The sequence below is a fragment of the Gopherus flavomarginatus genome, chromosome 5, assembly GCF_025201925.1.
Source record: "Gopherus flavomarginatus isolate rGopFla2 chromosome 5, rGopFla2.mat.asm, whole genome shotgun sequence".
NCBI lineage: Eukaryota > Metazoa > Chordata > Testudines > Testudinidae > Gopherus > Gopherus flavomarginatus.
Genome location: NC_066621.1, coordinates 113,046,158 through 113,058,568, shown reverse-complemented (window position 1 = coordinate 113,058,568; position 12,411 = coordinate 113,046,158). Strand labels below are relative to the sequence as shown.

Below are 12,411 nucleotides of genomic sequence, written 5' to 3'. Positions count from 1 at the left end.
GCCTATTATACAAAGTTTCAAGTTACCCCAGATACAGGCCTTGATATGTAGAAGGGAGTGATTTTTACATTTAATAGACATAGTACACCAAATATTTCCGGCTGACACAATAGTTGGTAATTGTTCTTTAGGAAATCAGTAGTAATCTGAGCGCAGCGCAATGGAAACAGGACAAGAAGCAACCAATTCTTCCTCTAGATGGAGCCAATCTGGGGCTTTGCAGCATAAGAGAATGAGCCATTGGGCTGCTTGGTTAAGAGTCATTGCCTGATGCTAAAGTTTAAAGTTGGGAAATCTAAAACTACCTGTTTTGATAGGGAGTTGTAAAGAGATTGTTGCCAGCACCCCGCAAGAAGGACCTGATCATGTTGTCAATTTTGGTAAAATAAAAGGGAGGAATATCAAAAGGAAGGGAATTCAGAATAAAATTTATACTAGGAAGAACGTCCATTGTGTTGCTGGCAGACCAGGTACCAGCTCATGGCAAAGTCCCCATGTCTCACCTGAACACTGACAAATACAGCTGGAATTATTCTGGCTCATCTCTGGGTTAGTATTGTTAAATTAGATATTAGGATTATAAGAATGTGTTTAGACTTCATTGAATATTTATGAGTTACTGCATGTATTAATCTCTCTTACAATGTCTATATCCCATATCGTAAGGTAATATTTAAGCATTTGTATTATATGCCTCTGTAATTGTGTAGCTCATCAAACAGGAGAGAGACATTAATTAGTGTGAAGTGCTGATCTCCAACAGAAGGTGTTATGTCCTTCCCAACAGGAAAAGGCCAACAACACCACATGGGCTATTTGTAGGACATTAAAAAGGACAAAAGAGTTCTGCTTTTTCACCTGCCTCCTGAAGGTGAGTCATATAAGTGAATTCCTTGTCAGCTGAGTTTGCAGCTTAGAGTAATGGGAGGAGAGAGATAAAATCCCTAACAAGAAGGAACTGGATCTCTATGCTTCTTGGATTCTCAGGGGCAAGGTTTCTAGGCAGGCAAGGTTTCTAGGCATAAGTAAGGGATCCCCAGCTGCTTAGCCTTGGTTAGCCATAAAGAACATATAGAGCTTGCTTATTATAGACACTTCTATTATCTTTTGAAACTTGATTGCAACTCATTTGTGTATGTGTGTTTGCCTGCTTTAACCTCTTAAATAACTAATTTCCTTTTTTAATAATCTTTAGATATCTTATTATAGGATAAGCTACAAGCAGTGTCTTTGGTGTGAGATCTAAGGTGCACTTCCAACTAAAGCCAATGAGATCTTCATTGCTTCTGACTTATCCCAATTTATCTCAAAGAAAAGAATATATCAAAGTTGCCTATTGTTTGTAGGATATTAAGAATGGATTTGGATGGATTTTTAATAAATAGGATGAAAGGACATTGTCTGCATATAGAAAGATTTTTGTCTCCTGAGTCTCTGATTTGAGCCCTTGAATACCTTAGTGTTACCTAATTAGTATGTTAGGTGGTTCTAATGCCAGATTTATCAGGAGGGGAAGAGGAGGCATCCTTGTCTACTTCCCTAAAACAGATCCAGGGAGGGGGATGTTGTGTTATTTGAGAGGATACAAGAGTTTGGATTTGAATATTTAATGGATAAACTGTTATAAAGGATTTTCCCAATCCAAACTTATCCTGGGTAAGAAACAGGTATTGCCAGTTCACTCTGTCAAAGGCTTTCTCTACATCAAATGAAATGATTGCATCGGAATTTCTAGAGTGTTGGTCAAATACCATAACATTAACCTTTTTTAGTAAATCCCAGATGACTGGGATTAACCGTATCACTCTAAAAATATTGGCTAAAAAGCTTGAAAAAATTAAAGTATTTTTATTAGTATTGATGAAAGAGATGTCTATAGCTGTTAGGCTTTTGTGCATTCTCACTTGGTATAATTAGTATGATAATAAGGGCTTCTCTCATATTAGAAGGTAACATACCTTTTTAAAAGGCATCTTTGCAAATATATAACAACTTAGGGGCCAGAATTTCTTTGGAAGTTTGATAGAATTCTATCAATAAGTCGTCAGCACCAGGGTCAGGTCTTGCCGTGACTGTTTCCTTCATGGCCTTGATTATTTCTTCTGATTACAAAGGAAAAGCCAGCTTGGCCTGATGCTTTTCTGAGATCTGTGGGAGGCTTTCTGGGTCAGGTTGTGAATTCTTATTATAAAGGGCCTGGTAAAATGTAAAAAAAATTGACCACTGATCTCTTTTTGATTAGCTGCCCTTGTTCTGATTTGAGTAATACTATTCAGTATGTTTAACTTCTTTTAATGTATATGCAAGAATTTTCTCTACTCTCTTCCCCACTTTGTGTTTGTTTGAGTCTAAAAAGAATAAACTAGGCTTGTTTTTGAAGTCAGTCTATTTGCTTCATAGTGAAGATATCTCATTTTTTAAAAAACTTTCTTGGGGGGGGGGTGTCATAAACAGATAGCTAAGGGTTAATGTCTCTTTCACCTGAAGCACCTGACCAGAGGACCAATCAGGAAACCGGATTTTTTCAACTTTGGGTGGAGGGAATTTTGTGTCTGAGGTCTTTGTCTGTCTGCCTGCTTTCTCTGAGCTTTGGAGAAGTAGTTTCTGCTTTCTAATCTTCTGTTTCTAAGTGTAAGGACAAAGGGATCAGATAGTAAGTTATATGGTTTCTTTTCTTTGGTATTTGCATGAATATAAGTGCTGGAGTGCTTTGATTTGTATTCTTTTTGAATAAGGCTGTTTATTCATATTTCTTTTAAGCAATTAACTCTGTATTTGTCACCTTAATACAGAGAGACCATTTGTATGTATTTTTCTTTCTTTTTTATATAAAGCTTTCTTTTTAAAACCTGTTAAAGTTTTCTTTACTGGGAAATTTCAGGGAAATTGAGTCTGTACTCACCAGGGAATTGGTGGGAGGAAGAAATCAGGGGGAGATCTGTGTGTGTTGGATTTGCTAGCCTGATTTTGCATTCCCTCTGGGTGAAGAGGAAAGTGCTTTTGTTTCCAGGACTGGGAACGGAGAGGGGGAGTCACTCTGTTTGGATTCACAGAGCTTGTGTCTGTGTATCTCTCCAGGAGCACCTGGAGGGGGGAAGGGAAAAAGGATTATTTCCCTTTGTTGTGAGACTCAAGGGATTTGGGTCTTGGGGTCCCCAGGGAAGGTTTTTCAGGGGGACCAGAGTGCCCCAAAACACTCTAAATTTTTGGGTGGTGGCAGCAAGTACCAGGTCCAAGCTGGTAACTAAGCTTGGAGGTTTTCATGCTAACCCCCATATTTTGGACGCTAAGGTCCAAATCTGGGACTAAAGGTATGATATGGTGGCAGCGGTGGGATGGGGTAGTTTGCATATTCTAATTTTGTAGTTTGGCGTTCACTTAATTCTAGGAGCAGAGTCTGCCTAGTCTTATCTCTACCAGCTGAGTAGGAAATGATCCTGTTCCTTAAAAAAAGCTTTCAGAGTATCACATAGGGTGGACTGTGATATTTCAGGTGTACCATTTGTTTAGAAGGAAAAACAGAATTTCTTCTGTGATATAATTCTGAAAATCTTTATCTTTAAAAGAGAGTTCAATCTCCATTCTTTACAATTCAGATTCCCCTCAAGAGGGGAAAATTGGAGTATTGCTGGTGTATGAGCAGAGATCATCATAGACTTGATTTAATTATTAAACATGGCGTCCACCAGATTCATAATTTCTTCCTGGTGTATATTTGTGACTATGTAGAATATGGGGGAAGGGGGAAAAGTAAACTCCTTTATGGTAGCATTCTGCCACAAACACATCTCTTATAATGTTTCTATCATTTGAGTAAGTATACTGGTGCCAGCCTGACTTGTCTGAAGAAGGGTTTAACACTGCATTAAAATCTCTTGCTATGATGATTGATATGAGTGGGATACTAATTAATTAAATTATCTGTGTACATATTTATTACACTAGAAACAGAGTTAAAGATCTTATCCTTCACCAGCAAAAATCTACCTTCCTCATCAAAGTCTAAAATTTGTAAATTGAGTCTTTTGTAAAATGATGTTGCTAGGCCTGTGGTTCTCCAACTTTTTTGTATGGGTGACCCCTTTCACAAGCAAGCCCAAGTGTAACCCCCTCTCCTCCATATTAAAAAGTGTTTGTTTATAATTATAACACCCTTATAAATGCAGGATTCAAAGTGGGGTTTGGGGTGAAAGCTGACTGCTCATGATCCTCCCATGTTATAACCTTATGACCCCCTGAGGGGGTCCTGACTCACAGTTTGAGACCCCCGTACTATGCCCTGTTAAACACCCCTTCCCCCATATACTCCCTCCGAGATCTCCCAGCCCCTAAGTCATTAAGATGGGTTTCCTGTAGAAAGACGATCTCTACTTCCACAGGAGTGAGCATTCTTCTCTTTATGGTGATTCATCCCTAAAGGGCCCGTTTGAAACTCCAGAGCAGCAGCAGGAGTAGCCCACCTTAAAAGGCAAGACTCTATACTCCGCCCCACCCCAGGAGGAGGAAGGGTGTGTGTGGAGATTCTTTGTGCACCTGCGCACTGAGAGGCAGAGCAGCCATATGACGCCTCCCTGAAAAGGGCGAGGAATGTGCGCGTGCGGGGTGGACACGCAGGCTATTAACTGCACATGCGCACGGAGAAGCGTTTTCATAGCACACTGAGGGGCCGCTTCAGTACTTTCCATCCTACACATGCGCATTAGGAAACACGTGTAGCGCTGGGAGGCGGGGCTGGTGGCCCTCTGTGTACATGCGCAGTACGTACGCGTCGAGCTCGGCTCTAGGCTAGGGCGGCCTGTGAGGCTGGCGATGGATTTTGTCGAGGCGCGGAGCGCGGTGCTGGCTGTGCTAAGGGACGTGCGCGCAGGCGACCGGTCCCGCCTGCTGCACTGGATGCGAACGACCAGTAAGCGATGTATTCGCCCGGACGCGGCACCTGTCCGCCCTCAGCGAGCCTCAGGCACGGCGCGGGGGCCGGGCTTTGCCCGGGAGCTGCGCCCTTTGGGCCCCGGGATTTGGAAGCGCGCGGCTCCTCCCCTGGGTCGGCTCAGCGCGGCGCTCGGAAGGTGTCGCCCCTGAGCAGCCTGTGCCGCTCACTTTGAAGGAGGGCTCGCTTAGAGTGCGGAAACGCCGGTGTTGGCAGCCTCTAGCGTTCAACTGCCGCACCTTACCCCCTCCCCAAATCGTAAGACAGGCTTAAAATTGAGACTTTTTTTTAAAGTAGGGCTCTTAGTTGCTGGGGGGTTTCTGAGCCTTTGCAGGGCTGCCCCGGGGGAGGGTGGGCAATTTGCGAGACTATATTATTGTAACTTTTTTTTTATGGTGGGGCCCCCTCAATCCTCTGGGTGGCCCTGCCTTTAGGGTGCACTAGAGTAAACGTATTCAAGCTATTCTCTGCTGTTCCGAGGGCTAAATGCTTCCTTTGTAAAGCAAGTTTTGCTTGGTTGGCTAGGGTTATCCACAGCAGGGGTGGGGTCGACTTGATGACTTCTCAAGGTCCTTTCTAGCTCCACTTTTCTGCGAGTCTTGTGAAAGCTGAAATCGCCACGCAATCTCTTGATTCCAGCAGTGGGAGCGCTAAGAAAACCCCCTGTTATCACAAGAATTCCTAACATTGAATTTGCATTGGTGTCATTTACAAATGTTAAGTTTTGTCTAACTGCAGGAGATGCACTTGTTCAGTTTAAATTGGGTTAAAATTCAGGTTAGTGAAAGGGCTGTGCAGATGCTTTAATTTCAATTAAAACTTCAAACATACAAGCAAAGCTGATGATAATAGTGAAACTGATTTAAATTGTTCTGTGTAAAGAGAAATGCAAAATCTAATGGGAAAAGTAAATTGGGTTTTGGAAATTTATTACACTTTTATTAATCAAAGGAATGTAGTTTTCTAAGAAAAGAAACACTTATTTATAAGTACAATGGGATCCTGTGCCATGATTGAGGTTTGTAGGCATTACGAGAATACAAATAACTTTTTTTGACATTAATAGCATTCCTGTAAGATGCTTCATAGAGAAAAATATCTTGATAGGTAAGGAGGGACAAGAACTATAACAAAGATATTGGATAATCCTCAAACTGCATGTTGGTTTTTATCTCCTCTCCCATTCATGTATGTGCTCATATTTACACTGCCATTACATGAGAGTCCCATCTTTTCCATAGTCTTGATCTGGCAGATTTAGTGATACAGATTTAGAGTAAAATGTAAGAAAAGACTGTTTCTATGTCTGTCTGAGTCTCATTACCATAGTATCTGAGTGCATCACAGTCTTCAATGTGTTTATCCCTGCAGGATCCTTGTGAAATAAGAAATTACTTTTATCCACATTTTTTTGGGATGGGAAGGAAACTGAAACATGGAGATTAAATGATTTTCCCAGTGTTACACAGGAAGGCTGGTACAGAGTAGGATATACTGAGTCCCAAGATAGCACCTCACCTGTATTGGATCAGCTGGTTTTGAGTAGTGTATCTGCCATTTCTAAAAAGAATTTTTAAAAAATTAGTCTTATGTTTAGTTTCTTGTGAATTGTTCACAACAATCTGTGAGAAGGCTGAAAATGTAGTGTATGCATTTAAGTAATGCACTGAAGCCATAGCCTCATAGCACTGTGCTGATTAAAGTGCAGCCCTAGCCTCCACTATGGTCCATGTCTCCTCCCCCACGCCCTAGAGCTGCAGCCCTGCTCCTGGCCCCAGCTTAGGGTGTGTGTGTGAGGGGTGTGGGGGGGGACAGGAGGAAGTGGATGGGGTAAAGGCGGGGTACAACCCTCAAAAGTTTGGGGACAACTGCATTAGGCAGATTATGGGATAACTTGCCCCCACATTACAGACCAAACAGTTAAAGATTGCATTAAAATTTGAAGCATAAGGTTTAATGTTTATTCCAAAAATCATTAGCAATAACTTTATTGTTCTGGGTTCTTGTTATCCATATAGAGGTCCAATCCTGTTCTGCATCTTAAGTTTTTGGCCTCAACACACTGAGCAAGTAGGTTTCACAGTTTAATGATGCATTTTGTGATTAATAACTGAACACTTGCTCTTACTTTGTTTTCCTGTCATTTAGCTGGTTTCTGTTTCATGGCAATACTTTGCTTCTCACCTCATGATTACTTATTTTCTTTATTATTTTTTTGTGAGGGATCTATGAAAAACTTTTTTGAAATCTAAATGAACAGTGTCATTCCATTCTTCTTCATCTATAACTCTTACACCTTCATAAAATTCTACTTTTTCTTTGCACAAACCTTGCTGATTAAACTCTCATTGTCATCCAGATGTTTTATTATTCTAATTTTTAACTATTGTTTCAATCAGTTTACCAGGTACAGGAACTCCTCACTTAACGTTGTCATTTTGTTCCTGAAAAATGCGACTTTAAGCGAAACAATGTTAAGCGAATCCAATTTCCCATAAGAATTAATGTAAATGAGGGGGTTCGGTTCCAGGGAAATTTATTTCACCAGACAAGACCCATATATACACACACACACGCAGTACAGTATAAGTTTTAAATAAACAATTTAATACTGGTACACAGTGATGATGATTGTGAAGCTTGGTTGAGGTGGAGGAGTCAGTGGGTGGGATATTTCCCAGGGAATGCCTTACTGCTAAATGAACTAGCAATTGACTGAGCCCTAAAGGGTTAACTCTCACAACACTCTACAAGGCAGCAGGAAAGGAGGGAGGGCAGACAGAGACATACACCCCTGTGTGTGCGAGAGAAAATGCGCATTTCCCCTTTAAGTAGCTGACTCCAGGCTTAAGTACATTGCCTTTTAAATTAAATCAGCTTGCTGAGACCTGAGAAGGCAGCTACTGCCTAGAAGTTCCCTCCCTCCATCGTGTGTCCCGCTGTCACTATGGAAGATGGGGTAAGCGGGGTGCAGGAGCAGGAGGGAGGGGGAGACACCTTGACAGCCCTCCTTTTCCCCTCTTCTCCCCCACCCCCTATACAGCATGCGGGAGTCTCTGGGAGCAGCTCCAAGGCAGAGGGCAGGAGCAGCACATGGTAGTGGAGGGAGGGACAGCTGCTGCACAGGGAACTTTGGGAGTGGGGAGCTGATAGAGGGGCTGCTTTGTCCACCCTGATTCCAACCACCCACCAGCTAGCTGCAATGGGCTGCTGTCATAAACAGATAGCTAAGGGTTAATGTTCTTTTACCTGGAAAGGAGTAACCTGAAACACCTGACCAGAGGACCAATCAGGAAACAAGACTTTTTCAAATCTGGGTGGAGGGAAGTTTGTGTCTGAGTTCTTTGTTCTTTGTCTTGTGCATGTACTCTCTCTCGGCTATGAGAGGATTTCTGTCTCCTGCTTTCTAATCTTCTGTTTCCCAGTTGTAAGTACAGAAAGGACAGTGGTTTATATGTTTTTTTTTTGTATTTACATGTGTGTAGTTGCTGGAGTGTTTTGAATTGTATTCTTTTTGAATAAGCCTGTTTATTCATATTTCCTTTAAGCAATTGACCCTGTATTTGTCACCTTAATACAGATAGACCATTTTTATGTATTTTTTCTTTCTTTTTATATAAAGCTTTCTTTTTAAGACCTGTTGGAGTTTTTCTTTGGTGGGGAACTCCAGGGAATTGAGTCTGTAGCTCACCAGGGAATTGGTGGGAGGAAGAAGTCAAGGGGAAATCTGTGTGTGTTAGATTTACTAGCCTGACTTTGCATTCCCTCTGGGTGAAGGAGGGGGGGTGCGGGGGGGGAGCTTGGCTCTCTCTTGGTGCTTGTGTTTTCCAGGACTGGAAATAGAAAGGGTGGAATCCGTCCGTTTAGGGTCACGGAGCTTGCTTCTGTGTATCTCTCCAGGAACCCAGGGAGGGAACACCTGGAAGGGAGAAGGGAAGGGAAATGGTTTATTCCTCTTTGTTGTGAGACTAAGGAATTTGGGTCTTGGGGTCCCCAGGGAAGGTTTTTGGGGGGACCAGAGTGCCCCAAAACACTCTAATTTTTTGGGTGGTGGCAGCTTTACCAGGTCCAAGCTGGTAACTAAGCTTGGAGGTTTTCATGCTAACCCCCATATTTTGGACGCTAAGATCCAAATCTGGGAATAGGTTATGAAGCTGCTCTTCCTGCAAGCAGTGGACAAAACAGGCGGCTGCCAAATGATGTTAGAAGGGAGCATTTCACAACTTTAAATGAGCATGTTCCATAATTGATCAGCAATGAAACAACATTAACTGGGACAACTTTAAGTGTGGAGGTCTTGTATAAGTGCAAAGCTTACTGGTCTGTAGTACCTTGGATCACCTCTAGAGCCTTTTTAAAGCGTACACATGTTTAGTACTGTTAATGTGAGACAGCATATTTATGCTAACAATTTCTGCACTTAAGATAATGAGAATCTGTCAAGTAGTTCAGGCCCCAGATTTTGAACTGCTTTATAACTGATGCAGTCTGGTAGGGTGTGCTCTCATAGTTTAATGTACTCTGTTGCTGTTGTTTTTAAAAAGCCCCAGTAATTGAAGAAACTCCAGAGGATTTGGACAAAATGAGTAGAGGTCTAGAAAACATGACCTATGAGGAAAGATTGAAAACTTTGGGTTTGTTTAGTCTGGAGAAGAAGACTGAGGGGTCATGGTAACAGTCTACAAGTACATAAAAGTTTGTTGTAAAGAGAGAGGGGATAAATTGTTCTCCTTAACCACTGAGGACAGGACAAGTAGTAATAAGCTTAAATTGCAACAAGGGAGATTTAGACAGTAGGAAAAACTTCCTAACTCTTTAGGGTAGTTAAGCACTGGGACAAATTACGTAGGGAGGTTGTGGAATCTCCATGATTGGCGGTTTTGAAGAACAGGTTAGACAAGCACCTGTCAGATGGTCTGAACCATACTTAGTCCTGCCTCAGTGCAGGGAACTGGACTAGATGACCGATCAAAGTCTTTTCCTGTTGTATGTGTCTATGATTTGTGGAGCAAGCCAAAACTAACATAGCAACAGTTTTGTAATTGCAATTCAGTTTTTTGAGTTATATGTGGAAGATCAAATGCCAGGATAGACTGGATGCACTGGTAATACAGGACTGAACAACTGAAGTAGCCAGTTGGAGAACAAAATAACTGGTGTTCTCATTAGGTCTACCCAGGAATCCTCCCGATTCTAAGATTCTCACTGTTACTACAAGTTGAAATAGTTTGCCTTTCAGAAATGACAGCTCATGCCATGAGAATGTAGCTCTTAAATTTGCTAACTTCCTCACTATATTTTCTTCTTCAGGAATAACTTCTTTGTCAGTAGGTGTCAAGACTACTGCATAGTATCTAATTATGTAGGAGTTAAGAATACACTTTTGGCTACTGTACTTCACAGTTTTGAAAGACTGCAAGTGAATATTGCATCAGCACTGGGCAATAAAGAGACAGGAAACCATCTGTGTTCTTAGCTCTATTATGCCATCAACTGAGACTTCATGGTCTAGAACAGTGGTTCTCAAACTTTTTTTCGCAGACCACTTCAGAATTGCTAAGGGTCTTGGCAGACCACTTAATGATCTTTCCAAATGTTGTTTGTATCATTAGCTAACTATTGTAAAGTGTTTTGGAAAAAAGCACTATATTAAAAAAACTTAATTTTTTTCTACAAATAAAAGCACACAACTCATATTTTAATATCAGTTAGTCTTATCTTTCTAAGGCAATGGATGTGCCCTCTCTCCCCTGCCACGGCAGCCCCCGAGCTGGGGCTGGGAAGGAGGGTGGGTGGAGGGTGTCTCGCCGTGGAGCTGGGGAAAGCTGCCTCTTTTTGTGACCACCACAGTCCTGCACGTCCCAAATTACCCCCACCCCCTCTTCTCACCCCACTCCCTGTAGCACGGCATGCACTCACTGCCATGGCACCTCCTGCTTTTTACTTTGGGAATTAGCTCTTCCAGCTCCAGAGTGCCTTCTGTTGACCGGTGTGTCTCCTGCTGTCGCTACTTGTCTTACCACTGGCATCAGAGTAGGCCCCGCATTCCCCTTGGCCTATGGTGCCTCTTCTCTGGGATACTGCCCCACAGCAGTGCCCCCAGGCTCAGGGTTCCTCCTCTCCCTGGGGAATCCACATCCCACCTCAGCCCAGTGACCCACTACCAGTCTTCATCAAGCCCTATCCCTCAGGGGCAAACCAAAGTCTGAAGTGGCCACTCATCATTGGCAAGGGGGGTGGACCGACTGCTTCTTCCTTCCTTGGCTGCTTCCCCACTGCCTTAATACCTCCTCAGTTTTTGGAAGCAAAGCCTCAGCTGGGGAGTTCACCAGGCTGGAGCTCCTCCTGCTCTGTCCAAGGTACCTTATTCTGCTGGCAGGCAGCCAGTCTTTCCCTCTCTAAGGCTGGAGAGAGACTGGCAGCCTCCTGGCCCTGCAGTCTGGCCCTGATTGGCCGCCTCCTAACCTTCTCTGATTAGCTCTCAGCCCCAGCACTCCCCAAGTGCTGGCTTCTAACCCCTTCTGAGCCAGAGAGAGGTGACCACCCCACCACACTGCCCCTCCCACCTATCTCCTATTCCCCCCAAGGCTACCATCTCACCTTACATGTGTGTCTTCTCCAAGGTCCAGGCACCTAACTGGAGTCAAGCAGGGTGGTGCTTCATTCTCTTGTGTGTGGCCACCCAGGCACGCAACTTAGAGGGAACTATCTGTGGACCACCTGAATGGAGCTTGCGGACCTCTGGTGACCCGCGGACCACAGTTTGAGAACCTCTGGTCTAGAACTTCCAGAGAGCCACAAGAGAAATACAGTAACTTTAAATGCACAGAAGAGGATCGTGGAGAGGTGCGGCGTGTACAGAACATGGTCTTCTACACTTTAAGCAGAGGTTAACACTCTTTTCAGATTCCTTGACATCAGCAGTGTTGCTGGTGTTTAAACAAGGAAGTAAACAAAAGTATCAGTATTCGCTCACTTTTAATCTGATTGTATGAGGTACATTCTCTTTAGTTAGGAGGAACATACAAAAGTTTTAGGCATACATTTTTGAATTTATCATTACCTCTCTAATGGTGATAGTCACTTTTATTGGATTGGTAGTCAGAAGAAACACTCATACAACTCTCACCCTACAAATAACTTCACTTTTTTCCCCTCTAGCACGACTTGGGATTATTTTAAATGGCTATAGCCTTTAGTATGTGTCTACCATTTCCTCCTCTCACACCAAGTCAAGGCGCAGTGAGCAAATGGAGGAAGGAAAGAACTCTCTCTTCTACTGGTTTATTCACTTAAAGAATTGAGTAGAGATTAAGCAGAGGCAGTTGCTTAGCAGGGCTGTTCTCCTGAGCCCCTTCCTGCAGGTGTGGTCCAAAATACTGGGAGAGAGTCTGAACTAGTGGAAGAAGATGGGGCTTAAAATCACTATACCCTGCCCCCAGAACTAGGGCCTCCGCTCAGCATTCTAGGTGACTCCTTACCTC

The 12,411-nt window shown here is 43.0% G+C and overlaps 1 protein-coding gene across 2 annotated transcripts in view; it reads left to right on the top strand.

The window, feature by feature from the left end:
- Positions 1–4,739: 4,739 nt before the first annotated feature.
- LOC127051540 (uncharacterized) overlaps positions 4,740–12,411 on the top strand; it is a 39,763-nt gene continuing 32,091 nt past the window's right edge. The window contains exons 1-2 of one of the 2 annotated variants that reach the window (XM_050953961.1): positions 4,812–4,906; positions 6,946–6,997. Coding sequence is in view for 1 of the 2 variants with exons in the window: in XM_050953957.1 (XP_050809914.1) it covers positions 4,810–4,906 (97 nt within the window). In the remaining variant the exon portion in view is untranslated. Of the gene's footprint in view, positions 4,907–6,945; positions 6,998–12,411 lie in introns of both variants that reach the window. The other variant, XM_050953957.1, reaches the window with a different exon arrangement.